Here is a 12843-nt window from a genome sequence, read left to right on the forward strand (position 1 = left end):
TATTACATTCCTGAATATTTTTAAGATCACCTCTCTGACTGGGTGCTCTCCTGTTTCAAACTAATAATTTTAGATATGGCTTTATTTTTATGTGTACTGCTTGAAATTCATCAAGGAACCTAAGAATGTAGCCTAGAGATTTTACATAAATTCTGGAAAATTTTAAGCTAATCTTTTAAATATTGCCTCTGTTCCATCACATCTTGCCTCTCCTCTAGGTCTCTGATAAAAACCCTGTCATTATTTTTCTCTCATAGTCATAACACAGATGTACACTTTGGGTTTCAAGGCCCTTCTGAGAAGCAGTCTTTGAATACTGACCCCGAACCCCATGCGCAACAGCTAAAGGACCATTTCATGTAGTTCATCATGGGGGGAGCTCAGTTTACCTCACTAAGCTCCAAGCTCATGTAGTTGATAGCTTCTAAGTATCGCTTCTTTGCCTATGGTTTATTGATACATTTAACAACAGTGACTTCTTAACAAAATATTTCAGTTGTGTTTCTAAAGTCTTTCAGTAAGACTGTCAATCAGGACATTCAACTCCCAAGACTGCCAGAAATAGAAATTGGTTACTTTTCAAGAAAACAGTCATCTCCTTATACATGTCAGGACATCACATCTAAATGCTCTTTATATAATATTACTGTGTAAGTATTTGTGGATTCAATATTAAAAGCTAGACACATGCTTTGAAATCAACAAACCTGATATGTGGCTTTGGATTCCCTATAACTTCACAACTAAGCTTCACTTTTTTCTCCTCTGAATCCAAAGGGAACATTGCATGGCTTGGCTCCTGTACAAAAACCGGGCCGTGTAGTGTGTGGTCATCTGAAACGAGAGGAGAAAATGTCCGCATGTGAAGAACAGCAGCATCCAAATAGAACCAAGAACAAGAATCAGCAGCACTAAGTGACAATGGAAGAAAAACGCTAGCAAGAAATGATAGCATACCTCAAACTCCGTTTCAGCCTCTACATGAGATTTCCCACTGAAGGCTAATCATTCGAAGGTTATTCTGAATACAAGATATAGACTCTCCTGTTTTGTATTGATCAGGAGCCCTGATGGCATAGTGGTTATGCATTGGGCTGTGATCTGAATGATCAGCAGTTTGAAACCACTAGCAGCTCTGCGGGAGAGACTGGGCTTTCTAGTCTAATAAACGGTGACAGTCTTGGAAATACACAGGGGTAGCTATGAGACTATATCGACTCGATGGCAGTGGGGGAGATTTTGTATTGATAAATAGCTCTAGTCTTGCAGTGAGTTAATTTGGGGGCTCTTCCGTGCAAGGTTTGTAAATTATACCAAGCAGTCACTCTGTGGGTGAAAGATGAGGCTTTTCACTGCTGTCAGCAAACCACAGGGGTGGTGCTTCCTGTAGGGTTGCATAGAGTGGGAGCCAGCTCAGTGGCAGTGAGTTTGGGAGTGAAGTCTTGGACGGCCAAAGGAACAGTTCTAGTCTGCCATACACGGTCATTATGAATCAACATCAACTTGGTGGCAGTGGAATGTCGTATTGATATTGTCCTAATCATATCCAGCACATAACTGCTTGACATTATTCTTTCTTCATTCTAATATTTTATTGTTCCATTTTTCTCGAATTCTGTGCCACCTACATCCCTTTTGTGTTACTGTCATCCTGGAAAACTGTCTAATGTCACAAAATTATAATTCCTCTGCTCCGTAGTAGGTATCTTAATTGGAAGAGAGCAATGACCATTTCATAAGCATATTGATAACAAGAAACAGTTCTGAGCTGTTAGTAGAAAGAGGCTTCAAAATGTTCATGGAAAAATGGAATGAAAAGAGAACGTAATTTTTCCATGAAGTGTGTGTGTGTATATATATATATGAGCATACACATATTCATACATACCATGAACTGTGTATATACACATATACACTTCAAATATGTCAATAGTATAGGCAAATTTATAGGCCAATGAAGAATAACCTACATTCCAAGCCAGGAAACACGCTGCCACCTCATTATGACCCCGTAGTATAGAGTAGAAGGGCTCCCTACAGTTTCCAAGGCTATAACTATTTCCAACCTCATCTTTCTTCCTTGGAAAGGCCGGTGGGTTCACCTGCTGACCTTGTGGCTAGCACCCCAACATGTAACGTAAGCCAAGAGGGCTCCTCGGTGCTTCTCAAATGATCTGCGGTGAAGAACCACTTTGTTTCCTCCGCCAATTACAGATCAGCCCGTGGTTTCCTGCCCTAAGTAGCACACAGATGGTACACTTGTGACTCAGCAACACACAAGTTGACCTATAAGCAGTTCCACGACTTAGTCACTGACCATGCACTTAAATGGTGCAGCAATGCTGCTCTAAATGTTTTCTCTCAATCAGAGACTAGAAGCATAAAACTTATTTCATCATGAAACAATAACAAAGGCTATGGCCATGAACCTGGCGACAAGCCACACACGTCTAGTGGCAGTGTTGTGTCCATGTCCTTCCTTTTGAGTACCCACATATTCGTTCATATTAGCCTCTCCACTTATTCTCATGTAAATAAGTGCTCTTTAAATTTAAGTTAATTTCTTTCCCTAGTTTCCCTAAACATTCCCTTTCTTTTTGGAATCATATAATTATTGTTACATATCCTTGTAGATACCAAACATGTTAGTGCATTTGGTGCATTTTACTGTTACTACTCCTTCTTTGGACTGTAAACTTTTTGCAAACACTAATGTTATGTACCACATCCCCCTCCCCCGCCAATGAAGTGGCGAATTCAAAGAAATGTTCCATCTGAAACATCTATTTCCCCCCACTTTTTAAATGTATTTCGTCAGCTGGCTTTGACATTGGTGAGTTTTGCGATGCAAGCACCAGCATTTAGGATTCTCAATGTTCCCGTGCAGCTAGTCGACGATGCACTGCCACCCTCACCTGATGATTTTGAAGGCTGAGAACCGCAATCCCTAAACCCAGCTGATGTCAGTGCGGGTTCTCCTGAACAACGGGGTCACTGTGCATTGGAATGAGTCCAACAACTGCGTTTTGTGTTATTTTAATCCTGGAAAACATTTATAGCCAGTCTTTTGGTTGGTGACAAGATGAAACTAAATTCATTCAGGTGACTCAGGACTAGTGAGAAACAATGAAGCTGGTTTGGGGACTGAGATGAACCTTGGCAGGACACTTTTTAAAACTTTTAAGACAGGCTTTAAAAGATCTACATGTCAAAGACGTTTTAGTAAAGAAAAACATTGCAGAAACAAGAAGAATTCTCTTTTCTAACACAGTGATGGGGATAACCAATGTCCTTGTTGAAAGCATACACAATATATAGATTAAGAAGACCCTGACTGAGATGCAACATACACGGTCCGCTGTTAACCCTGTGCTCCCGGAAGCCAAATAGGCTCCATAGACTTCTGGTTCTCACCTCGCCAATCATGAATTGGGCTAAGACAGTGGCTCTACATTAGCTACTGGGAAAAGGGAATGGGACTCTAGCTGTGAACACTTTCCCCTGAAAGACCACTCACACGAGATGTGTACTTAAAGAAGCAAAGAGCTACATCACCATCCTCTCTCCTTACCCTGTGTATAGAATCCAACATCACAGACTAAATCAGAGAAAAACCAGATGTGTCAAAGAGCACAGAATAAAGGCACACACACAAGTATTTTTATTAACACCACTGGCTCAAGGCCAGCTAATTCAATCTGTGGACATTTGCATTTTAGACTTTTTTATCAACTGCATCAATATTTTTAAAACAAAGTTAGACATGGGACTAGGGTTCAATCATTTCACCCAGGAAGAGTTACATGAATTGTCATCATATCTAGTTAAATAAAAGTGTTACTCTTCAAGATCACAGCAAAAAGTTTAATGGAGTTTTCTCTCTAAGAGAGAAATCTCACTATTGTTGTCCCTGATTCTAAAATTATATGTGGGTACATATATAATATCAATCATCTCAATTCACTGGTACTCCCTGATTTAAATTTCATACAGAAATACAGTCTATTAGTAGTAATTCCAAATAAGACTAAAACATCATAATGATTAGCCAGGATGCAGCTGAGAGGCTCTGGATTAGCATCTGTACTATTTCCCAAAGTGGCATGCCTTATTTAAATAACAAAAGGATGTGCATTTGTACTGTTACTGCTTTTTCTATAAAGGATGGATAATAATGATGCTTTGCATTTGCTATAAAAACGCATTTCATATAAAGATTTTATTTTCTCTTGGTTGACCAAGCTAACTGCCTGGAAATGGACATTGGCATGAGGGGAATAGTATTTCCGTTCTCATCTAAGGAAATCCAGAAGCTTTCCTGCATGAGCCAAAGCTCCAATGGAGGGAGAGATTTGAAAAAGTTTGGCTATTGAGGTGTAAAAACCAGATACACTAGCTTTTAAACCTTTAGATTCGGGTTCCCAGCATTTTAGCAAAGTAATTATTTCATTTCCCCCAGACCTTGAGGTGTCTGAAAGAGATGAGCCCTGAAAGTAGTGTTGTCTGAGGAAACAGAGCGGGAGGAGGGACAAAGTCCCTTCCCTCTGTGCACAGTATTTACAAAGTGTCTGTCGGGATTCTTGAAGTTACATTAGAAAAAAAGAAATCTTACATTTGCCATTTCCAAAGTCTAGGAGACAAAGTTCAACTTTTCTTTTATCACAGAAGTTGGTCTAGGTAACCAGAAGAGTGGCGATGGCTTTTAACCTTGAGAGGTAACGCGCTTAGACAACTGCTAGCGAACAAGGATGTAACGATCAACAGGTGCCAGCACTGTACTGGGGGCCACCTGGATTAGCACCATCTGTCATGCGTGTTTGAGATAGTTAGTTTATTGTGCCAGCGGGCTGATTGATCATCGGACCTTACACCAGGAACCGACTACATCAGAACAATATGAGGCCACTGCCAATGAAAACCAGAATTGCTCAAATCCCATGCACAAGCAGATGGGTTGTTGGATCCCACTTAATTCTAGCCCCAACCCAACAACACTTAGTTCCTATAACATGGACCTGCTCAATTGTTGTCTTCTGAAGAGATCACTGAAAATAAGGGTGATGCAGTAAAGTGTGGTGAAGAAAGCAGAACGGTGCCCACTTAGCAATTGGAATAGTGTCTGAGGTCTTAAAGGCTTGTATTCAAACAAGCAGCCATCTCAGCGAGACGTCAACTGAGTCCACATGGAAGAAGCACACCAGCTTGTATCAGTCAAAGATGACAATAACAGAATTCAAATCCATTGAAGGAAAAAGTATCAGAGCAGGAATTGTGGACACCTACTTTGCAAGAGGCTATGGAGGACAGTGGGAACCCAAAATCCATCTGCTGATTTAGCCTCTGACATATCCCCTCTGGTCATAGGTGAAGGATACAAACATCATTACCATCAGACAGAAATTATTTTGAACTTGATGATGGTGGATAGTATAATATGATACTGGATCAGGTGACCTCCCTCTTGACCGAATCTGACTTTTCTCTAGGCTTAAATATTTCTCATGTGTTCCATGACAGAAATTTCTTCCAGGACTTTTTAATATTGCTGATGGTCTTTTAACTTTTTATTTTAATATTTATATTATTATTTTATTCTCTCTGTTTTGTTGTATATTGTTTCTGTTAGGTGTCCCAGTTTATGAGGCACAGAAAGAGAGGATGCACAGAGACAATAAATGATGCAGTGGTTTATGGGGGTGGGGTGCATGTGAGGAGGGTAAGGGCAGTTGGGGAACAAATAGTGAATGTGGGAACAGGAGGGAGCACTAGAACTGATTGTCAAACTAGAGACACACTCTTATAAAAAGTAACAACTACAGAACTGCATGATATGTGAATTGTATATCAATGAACTATTTTTTTAAAAAAATAACTGTATGAAGCCCATGCATCTGCTTTTCACCTAGTTCTCTGAGTGATTCTTTAAAGCACTAACATTTAAAAACTGATCATTACAGTGTGGTAGTGATATAATTTCATGTCAGTTTGATAAATAAAAGTGTAGGGGTGGAGCCTTGCAGGTCACGGCCAGTTGGTACCTCCTGTGGGTATGGCCTTCTCATCAGGAGGAAGGTGGGAAGCTTCCATCCCTTTTTCTGTCTTTACTTCCTGCTGGTGAGCCACACTGAGACCTGCATGAATCCTTTGATGTAATCTGCCTGTGGATCCTCACAACTCTGCACCCACCAGCCTGTGATTATCCTGCATTTTTTATCAGTGCCTGTGGCTGCACGGGTCTAAAGAGAGATTCATGGACGAGCATTGGACTTACGGACTTGATCTGGACTGGGCTGGGATGTTTGCTTGACATATAATTACTTTGTTGTATGAAAGTCTCTCTCTAACACAAATATGATTGCCACCAGATTTGTTTCTCTAGTGAACCCGGCCAAACACTATCACTACAGACTCGTGTTCATAGTTCCTCTAGTCAAAAGCAGAATATCAATCAACATAGCTCTAGAGGAACCCAATTCTAGAATGTCTCTTTTGTACAAAGCCTGAAAAACAGGCTTTTTCTTGACAATATTTAGAGAATAAGTTTTAGTACCGGCTTAGGTGTATTAATTGTGGATAGGCAAGTCTAGGAACAGATAACTATGAAAACTGTCCATAAAAGTCAAATAGATACATTTGTTGTCTGGAACAAACATATAGGTATTCATTTCTGCCAGAAGTAAAATGTAAGAACCTTCAAAGCCTGCATAGAACTGACTAACAGGATCCATTTTCTGGCAGACTCAATTGACCTGTAGTTATAGCACATCCTCACTTAAGATGCATGACATTCTTTATGTAATCTCTACACTTTTTATAGTAATGAGTCTCTTCTTATTTAAGTACAAGATTGTTGAAACTGGTGTTTTTGGTTTTGGATTCCCCAAAGTGGGGCCAAGTCATCCTTCATCTCCCCGGGTGTGGTAGTTCTTAGAGGTCTCTCTGGGCAATGGGGAGTAATGCCATCTTGGAAATGTCTGAAATTTCTGAACGTCATGCTAACAGAAAGAAGGAGCGAACACCCTGGTTGCAGAGTCCAGTGGCTTGTTTTTAAAAATCAATGATAACAAAAGACCACAAATGACATGGCTTTAAGGAACCCAGACTTACTGTCTCACAGCGCTGAAGCTTAGACTTCTGAATTCAGGGCACGCCCAAGTCTGGGCTTGTGTCAGAGCTAGATTTTCTCTGGTCTCTTTTAGCTCGGCTACCCCATGGCTATATTTTGGCAACTTTTGGCTTGTAGGTGGTATGTTTTGGTACTCCAACATATCTTGTGAATGAATACAAGCCAATCTCTAATACCCAGCTATGCTTTTGTCGATTCCATCCCTTTGATGTGAACACTGCTTGGGGGGGTTTATTCCAAATGCAGATACTGGTATGTTGCGATTACCTGGGTTCTCACCCCATCAATCACTGAGTTCATTTCTACCCTACTGCAGTCTTTCCTAACATTCCATATTGCAGGCATTTTTCTGGACTAGTTTCACTGAGTAAACTTGATCATTTGTTAAGAGAAGAGAGAAGACTCACACTGTAGGAAATATTTCATGCTTTATTTTATTTTTGTTATTTTGATTGTTGTTATTATTTTGTTGGTTTTGACTTTCTTTGTTGTTTTCTTTGGCTTTACCTTGTTTTTGCACTTGGCAGTGTATCTGCATGTCTATCTAGATAACATAGATGGGATAAATAATTCAGAGATGAAAGGAATGGGACCGATGCTTCTGGGGGAGGATACGGGAGAAGGGGAGATAGGAGGAAGGAAGGAGGGTGGGAATCAACCCAGGGACAAGGGAACAGCAAGTGAACTAAAATCAATGGAAAGAAGGGCGTGGGAGGCCTAGTGGGACTTAATCAAGGGCAATGTAGCAGCGAGGAATTACTAAACCCAGATGAAAGCTGAACATGATGGTGGGACAAGAGGAAAGTAAAAGGAAATAGATGATAGAACCAGGAGGCAAAGGACAATTACAGAGGTCTGTACATATGTGTGTATATATATATATATATATACATATATATAATATGAGAGGGGAATAGAACTATATACTCATATCTATATATTAAGAATTAAGATTGAAGATGGACATTGGACCTCGACATAAGTACTCCCTTAACACAAGAACACTTTGTTCTAACAATCTGGCATTCTGCTGCATCTCTTCCCAACATGAGTCCTGAAGACAAAGCGGATGCATAAGCAAAAGTGGTGAAGAAAGCTGATGGTGCCCGGCTATCAAAAGATATAGCATCTGGGGTCTTAAAGTCTTGAAGATAAACAAGTGGCCATCTAGCTCAGAAGCAACGAAGCCCACATGGAAGAAGCATACCAGCCTATGCGATTATGAGGTGTTGATGGAATTAGGTATCAGGCACCTAAGACCCAGAGCAAGATCATATCCAATGTGAATGGGGAGGGGGACATGGAGTGGAGACCAAATGTCCATCTGTAGACAATTGGACATCCCCTCACAGAGGGGCCACAGGAAAGAAATGATCCAGTCAGGATGCAGCATAGCACAGAATGAAACACACAACTTTCCTCTAGCTCTTTGGTGTTTCTTTCACCCCACTATCATGACCTCAATTCTACTTTACAAACTGGATTAGACCAGAGCATGCACACTGCTACAGATAAGAGCCTAAAACACAGGGAATCTAGGATAGATAAACCCTTCAGGGCCAACAAGGAGAGTAGACATACCAGGAGGATTAGGGGAGGGTGGGGGGGAGAAAGGGAGAATTGATCACAAGGATCAACCTAGAACACCCTCTCGGGGGACAAATGATGGGAAAGTGGGTGAGAGGCAACGTAGTATGATGTAAGCTATGAAAATAATCATCTATAACTAATCAAGGGTTTGTGAGGGAGGGTGGATAGGGGAGGGATGGGAAGAATGGAGAGCTGATATCAGGGACTCAAGTGGGAAGAGAATGCTTTGAAAATGATGATGGTGGCATATGTGCAAATGTGCTTGACACACTGGAGGAATGTAAAAATTGTGGTAAGAGCTGTAAGAGTCCCAAATAAAAATAGGGGGTTGGGAGGAGAGTAGAAAATATTAGGGCTTTCAGTAAAGACCAAAGAAAATTTAATGAACGTGTCCAAACCAGTTCAGCTATGGCTGAAGAAATGAAATCAGAACAGACCTGAATATTTAAAATTAGATTAAAGCAAAGCAGTCTCAGCAACAGGTAAAATTACAAGCCCAAACCCTAGAACATGAGTCCTTTCAGGTGCCTGATGCAGGAGATTGATTATTGCCAGGATTGAGGTTGGCAAATATTCAAAGCACTGTAATTGGGCACCACTGTTTCCTACTCTGATGGACGAGATAGGTTGCTATGCAACACACACAGTATCCTTATTCCCTAAGAAGGAGTTACATTTCTAGCAGGGTATCAGCCTATAACTTTCCCCAATATAATTATTATTCAGGATCACCCACATTTTGTAAACACCATGTTATCCCATTGATAATGACTTTCCTGGGAATAAACGGTTTATGCTAAAGGCCAGGCAACCATTGCATTGACATGAACTCTTATCCACTATTGTTCATCAAATACTAAAGATCAATGAATGATTTTCAAATTCATCCACCTCTTGGATTCTTTTCCTTTATAGAACTCATATTTTAGGAGACAAAACAATGTTTACCAAATATATTCTTTGTACATTTTCCTACCAGTTTCCTAGATGTAAAATTTAGTATCAGGGTCTACTCTTTCTAATATTTTAATTACAGAAAGAGGTATACAGAATCACAGAATTTTTAGAATATGATATGCTACTTAATTCCATTAATATTGTCTTAGATCATATACTAAAAAGAAACATTTTTTTCCACTTAAAAATAAAATATCTGAGAAAACAGTAATAAAACACTTCTAACAACTTCACATATTTTACCCTCATTTTATGAACATCAATGATCTATTTTTCTTTGAATTAATATGACCTTTCTCTGACTGTATCTTAGTTTCCTTCTCAAACAAGGGGGTGCTTGCTCACTTAGGCTGCCAGAAAGCAAGTTGGGATAGGAAATGGGATAGAGGGGCTAGCCTGACGTGTTCTGCACATGAGCAGAAAAGAAAATAACAGTGAGTTTTTGGTGATGGCCAGTCATAGGAAGCAAGGCTAAATGTCAAGTTCCCAGAACCAAGTATAAAGTAAAATCTGGATTCTCACTAAAGGGTCAGCAAAAGAGAATAGACGTGGTATAGTGAGCCTGTGGGTATGAGCCTGGGTGGTGTCATGGTTGTGCAGTGAACTGAAAACCAGAAAGTCAGCAGTTCAAAACCACCAGCAAAAGTGGGACTTTCTACCCACCTAAAGATTTGGTCTCAGAAACCCACAGGGACGGTTCCACTCTGTCCTTTAGGGTCACTATGGATCAGAATGGACATGAGGGCAGTGAAGTTTATTCTGTTGTTGACTTTTGGAAGCTTGAGGGTAGGTGAGCTGTCCCTGAACCCCCCGACAATGGATATCGGTTCTGTGGACAATTCTTAAAAGTACTGCAATGTGCTGATGAGGCTGACTCAAAGCCAATAGACATTAGGGATGATAAAAGGATCTCTATTTCATAGACAGCAACGTAAACAAGTTAAGCAAGTCAGGTATAGTTAAAGTAATTATTTCTCAAAATCTGGTTTACGGATCTTCTCCATCAATATCTCCTCATCTGGAGGTAATTGCTAAAATGTCGATTCTCAAGTCCCTTCCAGACCTACTGGCTTTTTTTTTTTTCAGGGCTTAGGAACCAGCATTTTGACAAGTCCCTGTGTTGATTGGTAGGCATCCTACAATTTGAAAAGTATTACAGTAAGTTTTAAATTGAACACAGATGACATTCAGTCTGAAACCAGTTAAATATCCAAATGAAGCAAAACAAATAACCTGCAGTTATGCTCTATATGCTAGATCCCTCTGTAGCTATCACCAACGGTGAGGGCGAAGGCTTCATTTCAACAGTATGGCCCTCAGGACAATACATATGGTTCTGTTCTGCCTGGAAATATTTTCCATCTGTTGCAAACTCTGAGCCTCAAATCTGCTGGGACAGGATAGAAACGCAATACCGTGATTTCATCTTAGAAAACGAAAAATACCAGATAAGTGTGCTAGAGCGCCCAGGTGTTGCACCTGAGGTTTGTTTAGGTCTTTAATCCTAGTGACAGGTATGAAGTACTGCCACAACGGCCAAGAATCTAGCATGGTGCTATACAGTCAATCCTTCGACAGCATCAAAGAGGCTTTTTGATTACACACCTGGTCTTGGGCAGAAACACTTAAATGGCAGCAATCTCAATTTGGGAAGTAAACTCTTTGTTACCTAAAGGGAACCCAGGTTTGAATATAAGCTCTGAACAGAAGCCTGGGAAGATTGCGAGAGTTTGAGGGTGAGTTCTATCTGGGTCACACCTGGAGAGGAGGCAGACTGCTACGTTTTGCATGCACACACACCTCCAGGGGGGAGTCACCATAACGTTGCCGGGGTGAATCTTTGACCCTGACTCCTGAAAAGCCCTGGACCAAGCAAAAGAGTAAATTTCCTCTTGTGTGATGGATTAGCTGGGACTAGGCTATCTTTCTCAGATTGCAATGCAAAGCCAACCAAGATCAGGAAGGGGGGATTCTGCTCAGCTCCCAGAGTCACATTCATCTGTCTTCTGCTCCTTCTTACCTCACATTTCAAGGGGGGTGCCCAATGGGAAGGACCACTACTCATCCTGCCTCCAGGAGGTCCCAAGAAGGGCACACACAGGGCCCATTGGCTGTGAGTCTACTGCTTTTGCATCTCTAATCATCATGGAAATTCATTTTGGCTAAAAAAAATCTGTAAGGTCAGCAGCGTCTCTGTGGATCAAATAACTCACAAAATGCCTGGGTAATAACCTAAGAAAATGCAGAAACAAACGCGATACTGTAAGCGTGGTTTCCCCTGGTGTGAGAATTCCTTTAAAATGGAATCACCGACTTCAGAAATGATGATTGGACAGCTGTCACACTATCATCAGAGATCAATATAATTTGGTGTTGCTAGTATTTATAAAATAAATAGCAAGGGATGTTCGAAGGTTCTACCTAAGGGCCTGTGTGGAGAACAAGCCATCACATAGCATTGTTATAGAGGAAGTGTTCTTTCTATTCAGTTGTTGGTTGAATAGAGCAGAAGCAAAACAAATATTAGAGGAGACAGGCTTGTCTGTTTCTGTCACTTGTCCTTGCTTCACCTTCTTTCTTTGAACCCCTCAAAGGAGTGTTTTAAACAGTCAGGGACAGAGAAGTCCCCAGAGAGCTGGCACATGCTTGAAGGAAGAAAGAGAAAGATAGTCCAAATGCAAAGTGAAGTCATCTCATATTATTTCTTTGTTCTCTGGATCACAAAATACTGTTGCTGCCCTCACACACTATGTTAACAGAACGAGGCTCTCGTGGCACATAATGTTAGATCTTAGAAGCAGTGGTGGGGCAGGCAAAGTGTGAGGAGATGAAAGCGTTTCTATTTAGGGAAAAAGTCTGCATTGCTGAAGAATTTGTGGGAGTGGAAAAAAGAACAGCCATGGAACCAAGATAGCAAGTCCTACTCTGATTCTGACCTCAACTCTAGATTCATTTTATGAACAATGGATTAATTACTCTTTAAAAAATCAAGAGCAAGAGATAATTTCAACAAATTCAAATATTGTGCAACTCATCTGTAGGTCATACGTGACCTGGCCTGTGATGTGAGGCTGCTGGTATTGGTGTGAATGTTCATGCTGTCTTGCTGCGGAATCGCAAACAAATTTGATTATTCCGTGCAGACCCAGGTTCAGCTGAGAATTATATGC

The 12843-nt window shown here is 40.7% G+C and overlaps 1 protein-coding gene across 1 annotated transcript in view; it reads right to left on the bottom strand.

Annotated features, from left to right (window-relative positions):
• CNTN4 (contactin 4) overlaps positions 1-12843 on the bottom strand; it is a 626036-nt gene that overhangs the window by 431096 nt on the left and 182097 nt on the right. Inside the window, exon 2 of the mRNA XM_075549881.1 lies at positions 708-834. Within this exon, the coding sequence (XP_075405996.1) occupies positions 708-834 (127 nt within the window). The remainder of the gene's footprint in view (positions 1-707; positions 835-12843) is intronic.

Source organism: Tenrec ecaudatus, chromosome 5, assembly GCF_050624435.1.
Source record: "Tenrec ecaudatus isolate mTenEca1 chromosome 5, mTenEca1.hap1, whole genome shotgun sequence".
Taxonomy (NCBI): domain Eukaryota; kingdom Metazoa; phylum Chordata; class Mammalia; order Afrosoricida; family Tenrecidae; genus Tenrec; species Tenrec ecaudatus.